The 13,307-nt window shown below is 38.4% G+C and overlaps 1 protein-coding gene across 1 annotated transcript in view; it reads right to left on the bottom strand.

The window, feature by feature from the left end:
- Positions 1 to 13,307, bottom strand: part of SDK1 (sidekick cell adhesion molecule 1) — a 410,390-nt gene that overhangs the window by 149,095 nt on the left and 247,988 nt on the right. Inside the window, exons 6-7 of the mRNA XM_010570301.1 lie at positions 3,988 to 4,099; positions 2,842 to 3,032 (exon numbers count right to left, since the gene is read on the bottom strand). Of these exons, the coding sequence (XP_010568603.1) occupies positions 2,842 to 3,032; positions 3,988 to 4,099 (303 nt within the window). The remainder of the gene's footprint in view (positions 1 to 2,841; positions 3,033 to 3,987; positions 4,100 to 13,307) is intronic.

Here is a 13,307-nt window from a genome sequence, read left to right as displayed (position 1 = left end):
GCTAACAGAACTTGCAGAACTGGAGCAAAAGAATTTAAGACTAGCTCAATTTTCAAATTGGTTTGTTCATGAGATGACTCCTTAAATTACTTAATCTTCAAACTGTTAGTGATAAAACAAATGTGCTCTTATCTAATCTGCAACAAATCTTTCCCAAACTGTTACTCTGCCAACTAAGGAACATGCTACCCTTTAAAAATTTATAACAACTGCAGCTAATAAAACCAAGGTTTGGAACCACCTCAGTTTATCTTTGCTGGAAAAATATGAAGATGTCAGAAAGCTCTTTGCCACATTCAGAAGAAAATTGCAGTGCAGCACAAGACTGGAGGATTTTTTTTTCTTGCTTATGCAGTACTACTTTATTACATTAGAGTTTCAGATTTTTCAAATATTATTGTGATTTTAGTTTACAAACTGAGATGTAGTCTCAGAAATATTCAGAAAAACCTTCAGAGATAATACGGTAGATCACAAATAATAATTTGAACTGAGTACATGCCTTTGTACTAAGTTCTACTGCTTTCTAATAAAGCTCTTGTCACCATGAGCCCACACTCAAATTGTGTGACTTCCCTTAGCTGGGAAAGGCAAGGACCGATATATTTGTGAAGAAGCTTTGATTAAGTCAGTATTTGTGATATCTTTGATGCATCTTTTTATCGCTACCCCTATTCTACCTGTTAATAGCAAAATATTTTTCTCTATTGATCCACAAAAGCCCTCATTACCATACTATTGAGGGTCTGTATTTGATTTATCCCAATCATTTTGAAAACAAACCTCTTCTATTAACACAATTTCCTTTTGCTATTAGTCAAGACCCCTTATTAAGTCCACACTGTGTTATTCTCCCAAGAAGTACAGCTCATTATCAGGTCTCTGTCAACATGCACACATTACAAATATTTTATGCATGCAAATGGACAAGCATCCTTGATTCTCTCTAAGTACTACTCCAATAGACTATGACGGATATGCCGCCAAAATCCTTAAGTTTGAATCTTTTCTGCATTTTCCTCTAGAACCCATCCCTTGACTAATTAAATGACAGCCAGATCCATCCAAGAATTCTAAGGCTGAATACAAGTTATGCATTAACTACTAATCCTTTGATTTGGCTTCCTGTTTAGAATTAGAGATCCATCCTGCAGCTCAAGAAACTCATAAATAAAGAAATCTATCAGGCTTTGCTGACACATTGAGTAAACACCTGCAACTGAAGTGTCTTGTTCCATCAGAAGGAAATAAAAGTAATTGGTAACCAATTTGTTTCTGCTTTCTTTCATCTGCTTGTTCTTATCTACAGGCCTTTTCATAACTTCATTCCCTGACAGCCCCCTAAAACTGGGTAAGAAATAAATAAAACATTTAAAAATAAGAGAGCAGATAAGCTATTAAAGAAAGGCAGCACTGCAAGTTTAATATGGTTCCCCAATGATTGTTTCTCAGTTTTATTGTAACTGTATTTAAGAATCTTTTACATTAACCGAGAGGCTGCTTTAAGTATTGCGTTAGACTGGATCTGACAGCACAGCAGCAAAGTTAAGCTAGTTACAATAAAATCTTATGAATAAGGAAGAGTTTAAACAAAAACCATAAATAAGTGAAATCCGTCTCTGCTCCTTAAAGAGAAGGGAAGCTGCGAGGTAATAATTCTAAGAAACAGAGTACAAAGAAAAAGACTGGAACCAAACTTAATCCAGTAGGTAATAAATAGAGAGACAGTGCTACAAATGAACCTGGAACAGAGCTTTGTAGAGAGAAGAGCTGTGTTCTCCTTTAGCATGAACTACTATAAATTACTTTAGTAGAATACAGACCGCAGAGCAGTCTTTAAAATTGTATTGTCAGAAGGCTAGAATAGTGTAGAGAACTGTGTGCTGAATTCCCTCTGCAGTGCCCTACAGAAATGCACGTGCATGAATTCCGAACAACGCCAAGACTTGTATCATTGCCAGAGCAATAACCTCTCCAGGACACTTGCGCAGTTATTACTGGGACTATTACATAAAAGCTAGACTTTACACAATCAGCTATGGCTTAAAACATCTAAATGTCTCTGCTCTAAAATATCTCTTATTCCAAAAGTCCTAAAAAACTCTACACTGTGTGCAGTGTGCTAATTTGCGTTTTATACCAGGATATGACATGCATGGTAACTAGCATTCCCAAATGACAACCTTCTCGCTACAGCAAAACTCCAACACAGAGGCGATGGTGGAAACAAGCACTGAAAGGGCACCAATGTCCCTTTAAAAATATTAAGTCCAAAGTTTCCCTTGGAGTCAAAGGTCTAGGCACGTAGCACCAATTTTAATGGTATTTCCTTCTCCCTTTTGTTGCCTCAGTAATGATATCTGCCCGCCTGTGTGCTCAGGAATGTCCTTGGCCCCCCGACTGACACTTGGAGCAGACAACACACCGAAGTGCTCCTAAAAGGCTTCTTTCAGAAATACAGGCACTTGACATATTAAAACTAGATGCAAGCAAGCTGGGAGTTAATCAGGATTTAATGCATCTAAAAGCCAAGATGTGGAAGCTGCCCAATAAGGATTTTACTACTGTATTTCCCCAACTTCTGATTAAATGTATAGTTTCACAGGGGATTCAGAATCACATCAATGTTTAAAAAAAAAAAATCTATTTGATGAATTTATATTCATGGGGAAGAACAGCTGAATTAATTTGGAAGATAACCCTCCTTCACCTCCTTTGTTCTGTTCTCCGAAGAAAGGTTCAAATGTAAGGTCAATGAAATATTAAGATATCAATTTTATTTCCTATTATACCTCACTCCAGAGCCTGTTTTACTAAAAAACACATTGCCTTGAGAATTACCCATTATAGAAAGGAAGGCTTTTGCTCTTGCTGGTTCCTCTGTGCCGTCTCTCAATTTCGCTTCACAGAAGTACATCCCCACATCAGCAGAGGTTGGGTTGGTGATAGTGAGTCGTCTCCCAAAACTGCTAATGCCACTGGTTATTTTTACTCCATTTCTCTTCCAGGTCATGCTTAGTCTCTCAAGAGGTCTGCCAAGGTTTTAAAAACAAAACAAAACAAGAATACAACAATAAAATATATATATTAGAGAATAATCTTGTCTGCAAGATTATAAAATTTCTCTAAGTCTTCCTCTATGCCTGACATTCACTATTAAAAAGTAAATGCATATATAACTTCTACACATCAAGACTACAGACTACTCAGGTGGCATTATGCAAGTACAGCTAATTGATACAGCAATACAACTTAAGTGCTAATAATTTGATTTCTCTGAGCAAAAAGAGTAAATACCGCTATGGGAAATCAGCTGCCTAAGAAGTGCTTTCATTATAACTCAATTACCAAAACAATATTAATCATATCAAGAACATCTCTGCCCTCAGAGTGGAAAGCGAATCAGTTGGTCGTCTTATCATCCGAGGACCTCAACTATTCACTTCCACTGGAATTCAGTGCTATTCAAGGCCAGCTAGATGGAAACATAAGAGGAATGCTGTGAACTCTGCATTATGGTGCATTATGAAGAGCTGAGCAATAATCACTGTAAAATAAGAGCATCTGTAATAAATTACTTCATAGGACAGGCTTGCTAATTTATTTACTGAGAGGCACAGACTGTTCAACAATATCGCCCTTCATGTCAACAGGCAATATAGCCAAAATATTATTAACCACTAACATAACTTTTTCCTTAAGACAATATCTGCCGGTCGAACAACACTATACTTCTTTTCCTTACCGTGTGAGTAACAGGTGGGAAAGTAACTCTGCCTATATCCTTATTGGGCCAGAAAAATCAATATGTTTAATTCAGTAATGTCGGACAAACAAGATTATTCGTAAGGTTACTTTGAAGAGCAAGCATTCTGCTTCAATCATTACATTAATAAAAAAAATGAAAATAACTTCCTATGTCCTTCTCAGTAAAGGACAGTGCATTAAAACTGGATCTTTATAACCCCCCTGCGGCTTTTACGATACCTTGCATTGGCCACGCACTCCAGCGTGACTTCGCTGCTCCCTGCTACAACGCTAGTATTCTGTGGAGGGATTACAATGACGGGAGCTGCCGTGTCAGACGGGTCTATGGCACCTGCGTGGGCAGAAAGAAACCTCGTGAAGACTCTGCACATCTGCAAACGGCGAGGACTGACACATCGCAGGCAAAGGATCTTGTCAAGCGACGCAGCTGCAAACTTCACTCTTCAACCTCACCATGGATTTTAATCTCCTCATTAAGGGGAGATCTTCAGCATGGCCATTTTTGATGGCTTTCATTATACTGTACAAACACGCTGTTTCAATATACCCAGCTTGGTATCATTCAAAACACGTAACTCGCAAGAACTACTCCCAGATGGAGTGCAAGGGCCATTCTCAAATAGAGAGCAAATAAATTAAGCATCCTAAAGGTTTTCTATTGTTGAGCACTTTTATTTTTATCAAACACTTGCTGACTTATATTTTTAAGACCTTTTCATGTTTTGTTTAATCTTACCACTTCCATACCATTTCAAAAGAGTCTGCCAATACTCATGTTAGTTCTTTAAAAAGATTTTACACACTGGGGAACAAATATAAAATTAACAAAGCAGCATATCACAGCAACTTCAATCCCTTTTTCTTATCAGGAAAGTAAATAACCCAAATCTGCTATTCTTTTGTGAGGCATCACACTGTAAATAATTTAGCTTATGCAACAGTCAGCAGACACTTAAAAAATGGTAAAAAGGCTGCTTGTAAATTTTCTCTGTATACATTTAGTAAGTGAATTAAAATACCCATGTATTCATAGGTACTTTGCTTCAAGCAACTCATTTGGGAAAGAAAAATTAGCTATTTTTTAGCTTGAATAACAGAGTAATAAAATTTTCTAAAGATACAGAATCCAATAAACGAATTATAGAGAAAAGTAATGAAAATAAAACTAAACTGATGGAAAAGCAAGCCAGTTCATCAAACGTTTTCTGCAAAGGAGGCTAACCTGTGCCCATTAAGTAGAAAGTGAAACTGGCAAATGCAAGGTATGTACCCTGACATTCTCTTTTAAGATAATTCCCTAAAGCATAAAAAATGGACAGAAGATTCTTTGCTTCTCTTGTACCCAGCATGCCAAAAGCCCCTTGACATTAGATTTCACTTGTTGGATAGGCAAAGGTTTTGGCAATGGGGCTCAAAGTTCGCGAGGTTAGCAGATTTCTGAACTAGTGAATGACCAAATTTTTACCTTTTGACATTTTTGTAATTGATAGCAAATAGTGTACTATAGGAGATAAAAGCGTGTAGTATCATTTTAAAACCTTAAGAATACCACCCACACTTCTGAATAAATTCAAGCATCCAAGGATAGTACTTAAGGAAGTGGTAAGCAGATACTTATTTCTTCCCATAAATATGCTCCGTTGACCTGACACAGCATCTATATGCAACTTGCATGAGATCCCAAAACCCAAGCTTTTAGTAGATTTCATTTCTGCTCCACAATATTCCTGGAAATATGATGCTATCAGGTAGCAACTCTACCTTCTAAGAAGATTTCCATGGTGGTCTTAGAGGTATTCATGGTGGGAATTTTCCAGATAGTAATTGAAAAAATAGAAAACAAGCTGCGATGAGATTAGTAGCTTGTTACCGATAAGACGGAATAACCTCAGCATTACTGTTCACCTCTACTTCTGCATAAGATGAAGATTTACAACAGTAAATGCTAAAACATCAACAAACAAGTTACTAATTTGGCAGTAATCATTTCTTATCTACATCTGGAAAAGGGGAAAACCACTTGTTTGACTTATCAGCTGCCCTGAAGAATGGCTCAACCCCACTAAAACCAGCCAACGAAGAGAAGCCAGCGTTGTTGTAACCCCTAGGAGTTCACCACACGCGAATGGCTCTTTGTGCAGCGAGCAGATAAGCAGGGGAAAGAGAAGTGCACGTTACTCTGCCTGCAACCAGGAAAACATAAGATTTCTTTGACTTTCTTACTGACCGTAACAAGAATCTAAACAAAGTACGTGCTTAGTTTCATTTTGTACCATCGCTGAAAGAAATCTATTAAAAGCAGGCTGCTGATAAAGATTTTGAGAGAGTGAACTAATATGGATGTGATACAGAGGGCTCATCTAAATGGTTAGTGCTTGGTTTCTAAGTAATATCCCTACAAAGGTCAGCTGCAGATGTAACAAGCATACATAGAAAACAACATTTCAAAGCATTATCTAAACCGTACATAAACAGCATGCATATTTCTATTTCATATTCAAAGACAGTGAAGTTTCCCATTGCAGCACAAAGAAAACTACTTGCCATAAACCACTGGCCTCAATCCTGCCAAATAAAACTCAAGAGGGACATTCCCACGGTTCCTTTTGCAGGGGGCAAGTTTGCAGCTTTGTTTTGCGGCTAATCAAAATATCAAAGGAGGAACTTGGTTTTACTTTAGAGTAAAAGTCTCAATAGGGCTGTAATGTGGGATCTGTGTGTTGCCCCATCCTTTCAGAACTTCATCCTTTTGTAAGAAACCCATAGGTTGGAATATCAGAGTAGCCAGGCTCCTAATCTAGCTAAGGAGTAACACTGTAATTTTGTTTTGATGATGTGACACAGCAAATCAGACTTCAGTTGGGCTGTGGAAGGTAGAGAGTTTCTCAAACAATCAGATAATGAAAAACTACCCAGACTTTCAAAGTTTCTTATCCTACCTGTCAATAAAGCCACTCCATCCCTCTCCTACCTCCTAATGCGCTACACTGACATGATTTTACTTGACTGGTGCTACACTAAAATACAATGCAGAACGTCATTTTTAGTAAACAGACATTTTCTTTGAAAATCCTTTGTAGAAAACAATTGAATTTTTTTCTCCTCTTCACTGTTTACTTCATCAGACTTCTTGTCCCAGTTTCCTAGGGCTCTGCTGTTTCCTTCTGGCTTTTCATCACCTCCTCCTCCTCCTCTGCCTCCCCTCCCTCAGGCAGCTTCTCTGCATTCATCACTGACCATCTCCCCTCCCTGCCATGCCATAGTCCCCTATAGATGCTTCACAATATTTAAGAACTGCTCAACTTCCCATGTATCCTTTATTTTAATGACTGAGCTTCAGTTTCTCTGGAGGAAATATTTATTAAAGGCACTGAAATGGGAGAGCAATACAAATGCATACAAGTACACAGTTATAGTGAGATGCATTTGCTAATAGGGGACCACCATTCCCACCCATATTCTATCTTTCTGAAATAAAAGATCTTCCTTCCTTTCTATCTGCCTTTTGAACCCCTCCTCTCGGCTAAGAAAGCAAAGCAACATTAGGGAAAAACACTGACCCCAGAACTGTAGCCAAGGGATGCCTCACTACTGGACATAATAAGTCTGCGGGGAACTCGTAGGAAGCTGCAGAGACAAGGCTGATCAGCACTGAAGAACACTTAAGGGATGTGCTCTTAAATGTTATTCTAGCCCTTAATAGATGACTGGATGGAAAGACTGCCACAGGCAAGAGTCCTAATCCAAACAGGGACTTTTCTCCAAAAAAGAGCACACTCTGCTTTTTTTTCCCTTTTTTTTTAAATTGTATCTATTTTAGCCACAGCACTCACAGTATTTCCAATCTTCCCTTTGCTTTAAACCTTCTTATTAGACACTGTATTAATTATTACTGGTATCTACCAGGGCCCAGTAACTGAAATGCCTTCAGGACTGGCCCCAACCAATTTTTGAGGCTTGATTATCGTAACTCCAAAGGCTCTGACTCACGAGTGGAGGGAGCTTATCTTGGAGCTGTTTCAGTGGTTCCCGTCCCCAGCTGCTCAGAAAGCAGTTGGTGAACTGCTGCCATTTACAGCCCAAAATATTAAGGTAAATTGGCATCAATATTATTTTTTCCATATTAGACTTTTTTAAAAAGGAGAAAAAAGATCAAAAAAAAGAGCCAAACTCCCCCCCTAAAAATAGAAAATGGAAAAGAAGATCTAGGGTTTTTCTCTCTGTCTAAACATAAACTCCTCTCCAGACTTTGGAATTCAAGAATCTGGCAATCCTGCACAAAGCAGAGATATATTAAGGGAAGAGAGAAAAATAAAGAGTGAACACCTCTTGCACGGTCTATTTGTTTTTATCACCAGTGGCTGTATACGACTGCACAATGCCAATCTTGGATCACACTGAACTTCCCCCTTCCCTCCTCCTGTCTGACCAAGAATGAAACCCGTCCCAAGTGGTCTATAACACAAGGGGTTTTTTTAATACTGACAAGCTGTAGAATTTTTAATCTGTTATATAAATACAATAATTATGGAGACTGGCCTATCATCTCTGAAAAGACAGTGTTTTTATCTCACTGCATATATTGCTATGTAAAGTACAGGGAATTTTAAATATAATTTACAGTTGGTAAAGATCAGAGACTTTATCAAAGCCACTTGGGTGCTTAATTTTCCCAACAGAGATGAAATCCCACTTGGGCCATATGACTGAAAACATAAAAGGTGCTTTCCCCTTCAGCAATGTATAAACATTAGGTTCTTCCCCAGATTTTACATTACAGCATGCAAAGTTTATCTGTATCTGTGTTTGCGGTGCAGAATATTAAGAGTATTACTTCAATGGATGCTCAAATTCATCTCAGAGAGATATGGGGCAAACCAGCCTTAACAGAAGGTGAGAGCAAGTGTTTATCTCTTGAGAAGAAGTAATAGCTTGAGTTCAGACTTGGGAAAAATTAGAAGTCTTATTTTTGAGGCTTGCTTATAGGTCCCAACCCTCTGCAGACACTTAATACAAACAAGGTGACCATGGGTAGCAGGAGGGAGGATGACCTAAATAATCACCCAGATCACCCTCATTTACTTAGTACGGGGTAGAGCCTGGAACGTGATGTTGACTGCTAGTCATTCCTACCCTTAGTTTTAGCTACTACTGCAGTTACTTCTCAGTGTCCTGTTTTCAGGGAAGAAGGGATCCCACAGGAATCAGTATGCAAAAATGAATTTACTTCTTCATATCATGAAATTTGTCTATGGGAGAAAAACACTTCACAGAAAAGATCACCAGCACACTACCCTCAAGCTCACGGAGAAATTGAATACTTTAACAGAACTTTAAGTTATCCTGGGAGAAAAAGATTAGAAAACCTTCACCATAAACTTCCTACAGACTTTCAGACTTGCACAGTATGCAAAAATGCCTTTGCAATTACTATGCAGGATACATGCAAAGCTTCATGTTACCAAATTATGGATACCTATATTAGAAAAAAGCAGAATAGGAGATGAGTCAAATACAAATAGCAAAAATATTACATATAAATAGTTCAACATTATGGCATCAGGAATGTGCAATCTCTGCCTGTGTAACATGGAATATGAGAAAAGAGGAGAAATGACAATCACCCAGCATCTCAGGATTGCTCGAGGGAAAAAAAAAAAAGACCTTACGAATACAAACTGCCTAATGGAACAGATTTCACTTTTTCCAGGTACAGCCTGCAGATAGTTTGGGTTATCAACCCATAATGGATTAATGCCCCTTTCCCTTTTCAGTACAAGATACACAACAGGAATTGGATCCTGATCAATAATAGATTAATTTCCCTTCCCTTTTGCAGTACAAGATGCGCTACAGGAACTGGAGCCTGATCAACAGACTAGCAAATGCTGACAACCACCTGCGGGCACAAGAGAGAAGCATTATGCAAATAATAAAAAAAGTGTATTTCTCAATCATAAAACTCTATCCTAAAACATGGCTTGTCTTACTTGTTCCCTACTTATTAGAGTGATTATTAACAGGTTATACAATAGAAGAGCATTAAGACAATAAAAGCTACCACTTCATTTTTTCACTTTTAATCTAGCAAGGACTGTATTCATTTTCAAGAAAAGGGAAATATGTGATGCTGCTGTGCACTACTGTGCACTGTACAGGTCTCTGCTCAGATTTCTAGATGTAAAGAAAAATAACAGACTTCCCTGTGAGGACTCTTGGTCACATTTGTTTAGTTTGATGAATAACATTAAAACTCCAGACAGTGTTTTTTTGAGTCAAAAGTACATATGTATAAAATAATTAGCAATCTAATGGCACAGAGTTGGTGTATGAAGAATTATGACTTTTCAGTACCTGAGGATATCTTAAGACTCCTCAAACATGTACATATTAACATACTTTCTGATCTTGAACCTTTGAGAAACTAGACTCTAGCCTCAAAAAAAGTAAACAAGCAACAGCATAAAAACTTAGCTTTGTAGATCAAATTTATAGGGAAAGCTGCCTTGTTGTTTGAATCAATCACAGCAAGTGAATTCTTATATATACAGTCCTCATCTTGATCCACACATCAGACATGACTACATATGAATAAAACACAAGATAGGAAAAAGGTTTACAAAACACAACACAAGCAGAACAAGTGAACAATCTAGGGCAGTTATATTTATTGACTCAATATACTCTTGCCAATGTGACTAAGCTTTGCCCACATCAAATCAAACACATGACTCATTTCCACTACAAGTAAAATTTAAAAAAAAAAAGGGAATAAAATAATAAAAACCAGAACAAAATCCAGCAAGTAGATCACAAATTAAATACCCAGTGTATGTATGAGGGGGCATATGGTAAAGAGAAGCTATTACAAGATTTCATCAACAGCTGTTGAGAAAGCCTTGCATAAATTAATCTTGGCTGAATTGCCCATGTCGTAAAGCAGTGCCCGAAAACCTGCACTCCTTCCTTTTCTATCCACCCCTTCTGGGCCTGTGGGATAGGCTGTATATGTTACAACAGTACTTCTGATGCATTTAACTTTGAAAAATAAAGTTACCCAAAGAAATTAACCTACAAAATGTGTGATTTACCCAGTCAAGCTTGCAATTCTGCAAGCAGTTCAAAATGCACTTAACTTCAGGTACTTGGTGGTTGGTTTGAAGAGAGTGAAAATACTTACGTTCCTAGTCCAAGTAGATATATAATATTACAGAAAGACAGTCTTAAAGGAGAAAGTGGAAAAAATATATTATGCAAAACGTTGGCAAGAAGATATTTAATGTGTATGAAGCTTCCTGCTAACTGTGTTTGGAGCAGAGGGCTAGAAAGCACCTCCTGGGTCAGCCTAGTTCCCTCTCTCTCTGATGTCCCACCGTGCAATCCCGTTTCCAAATGTACTGGGGCTTGTGGTAAAAATATTGAGGTTTTTTAACACCACTTTTCTGGTTGGAAAGTTTCCTAGAGCTTTGTTGTTCAACCTGTTAAAACCATTCCTAATTTCCAGCTTAAATGTATTCATGGCCAATGTACCCCATTTGTTCTTCTGCCAAAGCTGTCCTTTAGCTTAAATAGCTGTTTTCTCCCTCTGTGATGTTTATGTCCAAAGTATTTATAGAAAACAATCATACTCCTTCACAGTCTTAATTTTACTTAGCTAAATAAGCCAAACTTTTCTTGTCTGACAAGTTTGAAAGGATTCACTGAAATATATACAAACAAAAGAATAGGAGCAAGGGTAAAAAAAAAAAGGCAACACCCCCCCCCCCCCCCCCAGTATCACACCATCAATGTTTCCAAATGTTTAAACAAATAACAGCCACATTTGTAACAGCTTTTTTTCCCCTTTGTAAGGACTTTCACACAGACTACAAGAGCTGTTAGTTTTAGCCCTAGGGAAAGATTAATGGAGAACTCAACTCTATCCACAAGATGACTTATACCCTTTTGTGTGTAGAAACTACAGCAAAGAAGAGCTTTATATCTTTCATTAGATAAAACAGAGCCTAAAATACAGGTTGAGAAGCTTCTAAAACCTTGTAGAGAGATTTTAGGGTCTATTCCTTGGCATAATGAGACATGGAGGCATAAACACAGTTGATTTACAAACAGAAAATGTGTTGCTGGTGGTGCAACACTGCAGTGCCCAAGGCGAGGAACCACCAGCGGGACGGTTCATGGTGAGACAGTGTCTCCAGCTTGTCTCTCACCAGTTCTGCTCCATAGACTGGGACAGGGATGTGAGATCTGCCTTTTTTTTTTTTTTCCCCCCCCTCCTGATTTTGCCCTTTTTTCTACAGGCCATTAAGTGCAGGTGACCCAGAAATTGCTATTTGGAGGCAAGTCCTCCACAAAACAGACTTGTTCCTCCTCTTCTCTACTACCGGAGGTCTACAAACCCACTTGGTATTTTAGGACTACTTCAGAAATAAATTTCTAGTGTTGTCCCATGTAGTTTTAAGGAAATTAAGCCACTGCTTAGTTACACAGCTCCCTGTGATGATTCAGCAGCTAAATTCAAAAGCAGACCAAATTTCTGCTCCAACACTCTGAAATTCCCTTCTCACAACTCCTTGTGCAAAAAGAGCAATTTGGAAGTTCAGTCTCTGTCACTGACCTGACCTTCCCCCATGCACAGTGAGGGGTTTCTTTCTGCCTAGAAACTTATCATCCAGCACATCATTAGAGCTTTTAACATGAAAAAATATATAGCCTCAAGCTATTCTAGCTAAAGAACACTCAGGTGGCTTTTCAATTCACCAGATAGCTTTAATATCGGCTCTATAAGTGGATAGAGTGTGTAATCTTATTCAACAGCAGTTAAAAGGGGGGGAAAAAAACATATCCCTGGTCTAGCAGTGGAATCTATTAGCCTCAGAGTCATCTTCAAAGTGATGCAAAAGGCAACAGGTAGAGCAGCCCAGTGCAGCCAGCCGGCAGGGCGAGCGGCACCTCTGCAGTCGGCATCCAGAACCTTTGGGTTTTTAGCAGTATAATCCAAAACATGCTTACGTTTAAAAAGATTTTAAAATAACTCATCAGTGGAAATGATTTTTAAGAGGCTGTATATTTTTACGATGCACTTTAGCGCATCGTAAGAGAAGCATCCTTTTAAATATAAACAGGCGTGCATTTAGGAGGAGGAGGAAACAGGTTTGAGGGATCTGGCAGCGGCTGCATGGATTTCTGCAGCAGACAGCAAGAGTCACTTTCTCCCGAGGACAAAACCAAGCTTTTAACAGCTTACAGCCTTGGGGCTTCATGGATCTGGATATTTACCACTGGCCTTCTTAATAAAGGTAAATTAAGTTAATAAACCACACATCAGTAATTGGACATTAAATAAACTAGAACTGTCAGTTAATCATAACGTCCAGAAATGCAAAATTCAGGGGTGAGACAAGAGCTGAGAGAAGAAATGAAGAAGGAAAGCTGAGCTGGGGACAAGGCTGTGTTACAGGACTCAGAGAACCACTGCTATTGCAGATGCTGGAGTTCTTACCAGCAGATTCTGGTTTACTGTTAAGCAGCAGGAAAGAAAG

Source organism: Haliaeetus leucocephalus, unplaced genomic scaffold, assembly GCF_000737465.1.
Source record: "Haliaeetus leucocephalus isolate CR32 unplaced genomic scaffold, Haliaeetus_leucocephalus-4.0 Scaffold295, whole genome shotgun sequence".
Taxonomy (NCBI): domain Eukaryota; kingdom Metazoa; phylum Chordata; class Aves; order Accipitriformes; family Accipitridae; genus Haliaeetus; species Haliaeetus leucocephalus.
This window is presented reverse-complemented; position numbering and strand designations above follow the sequence as displayed.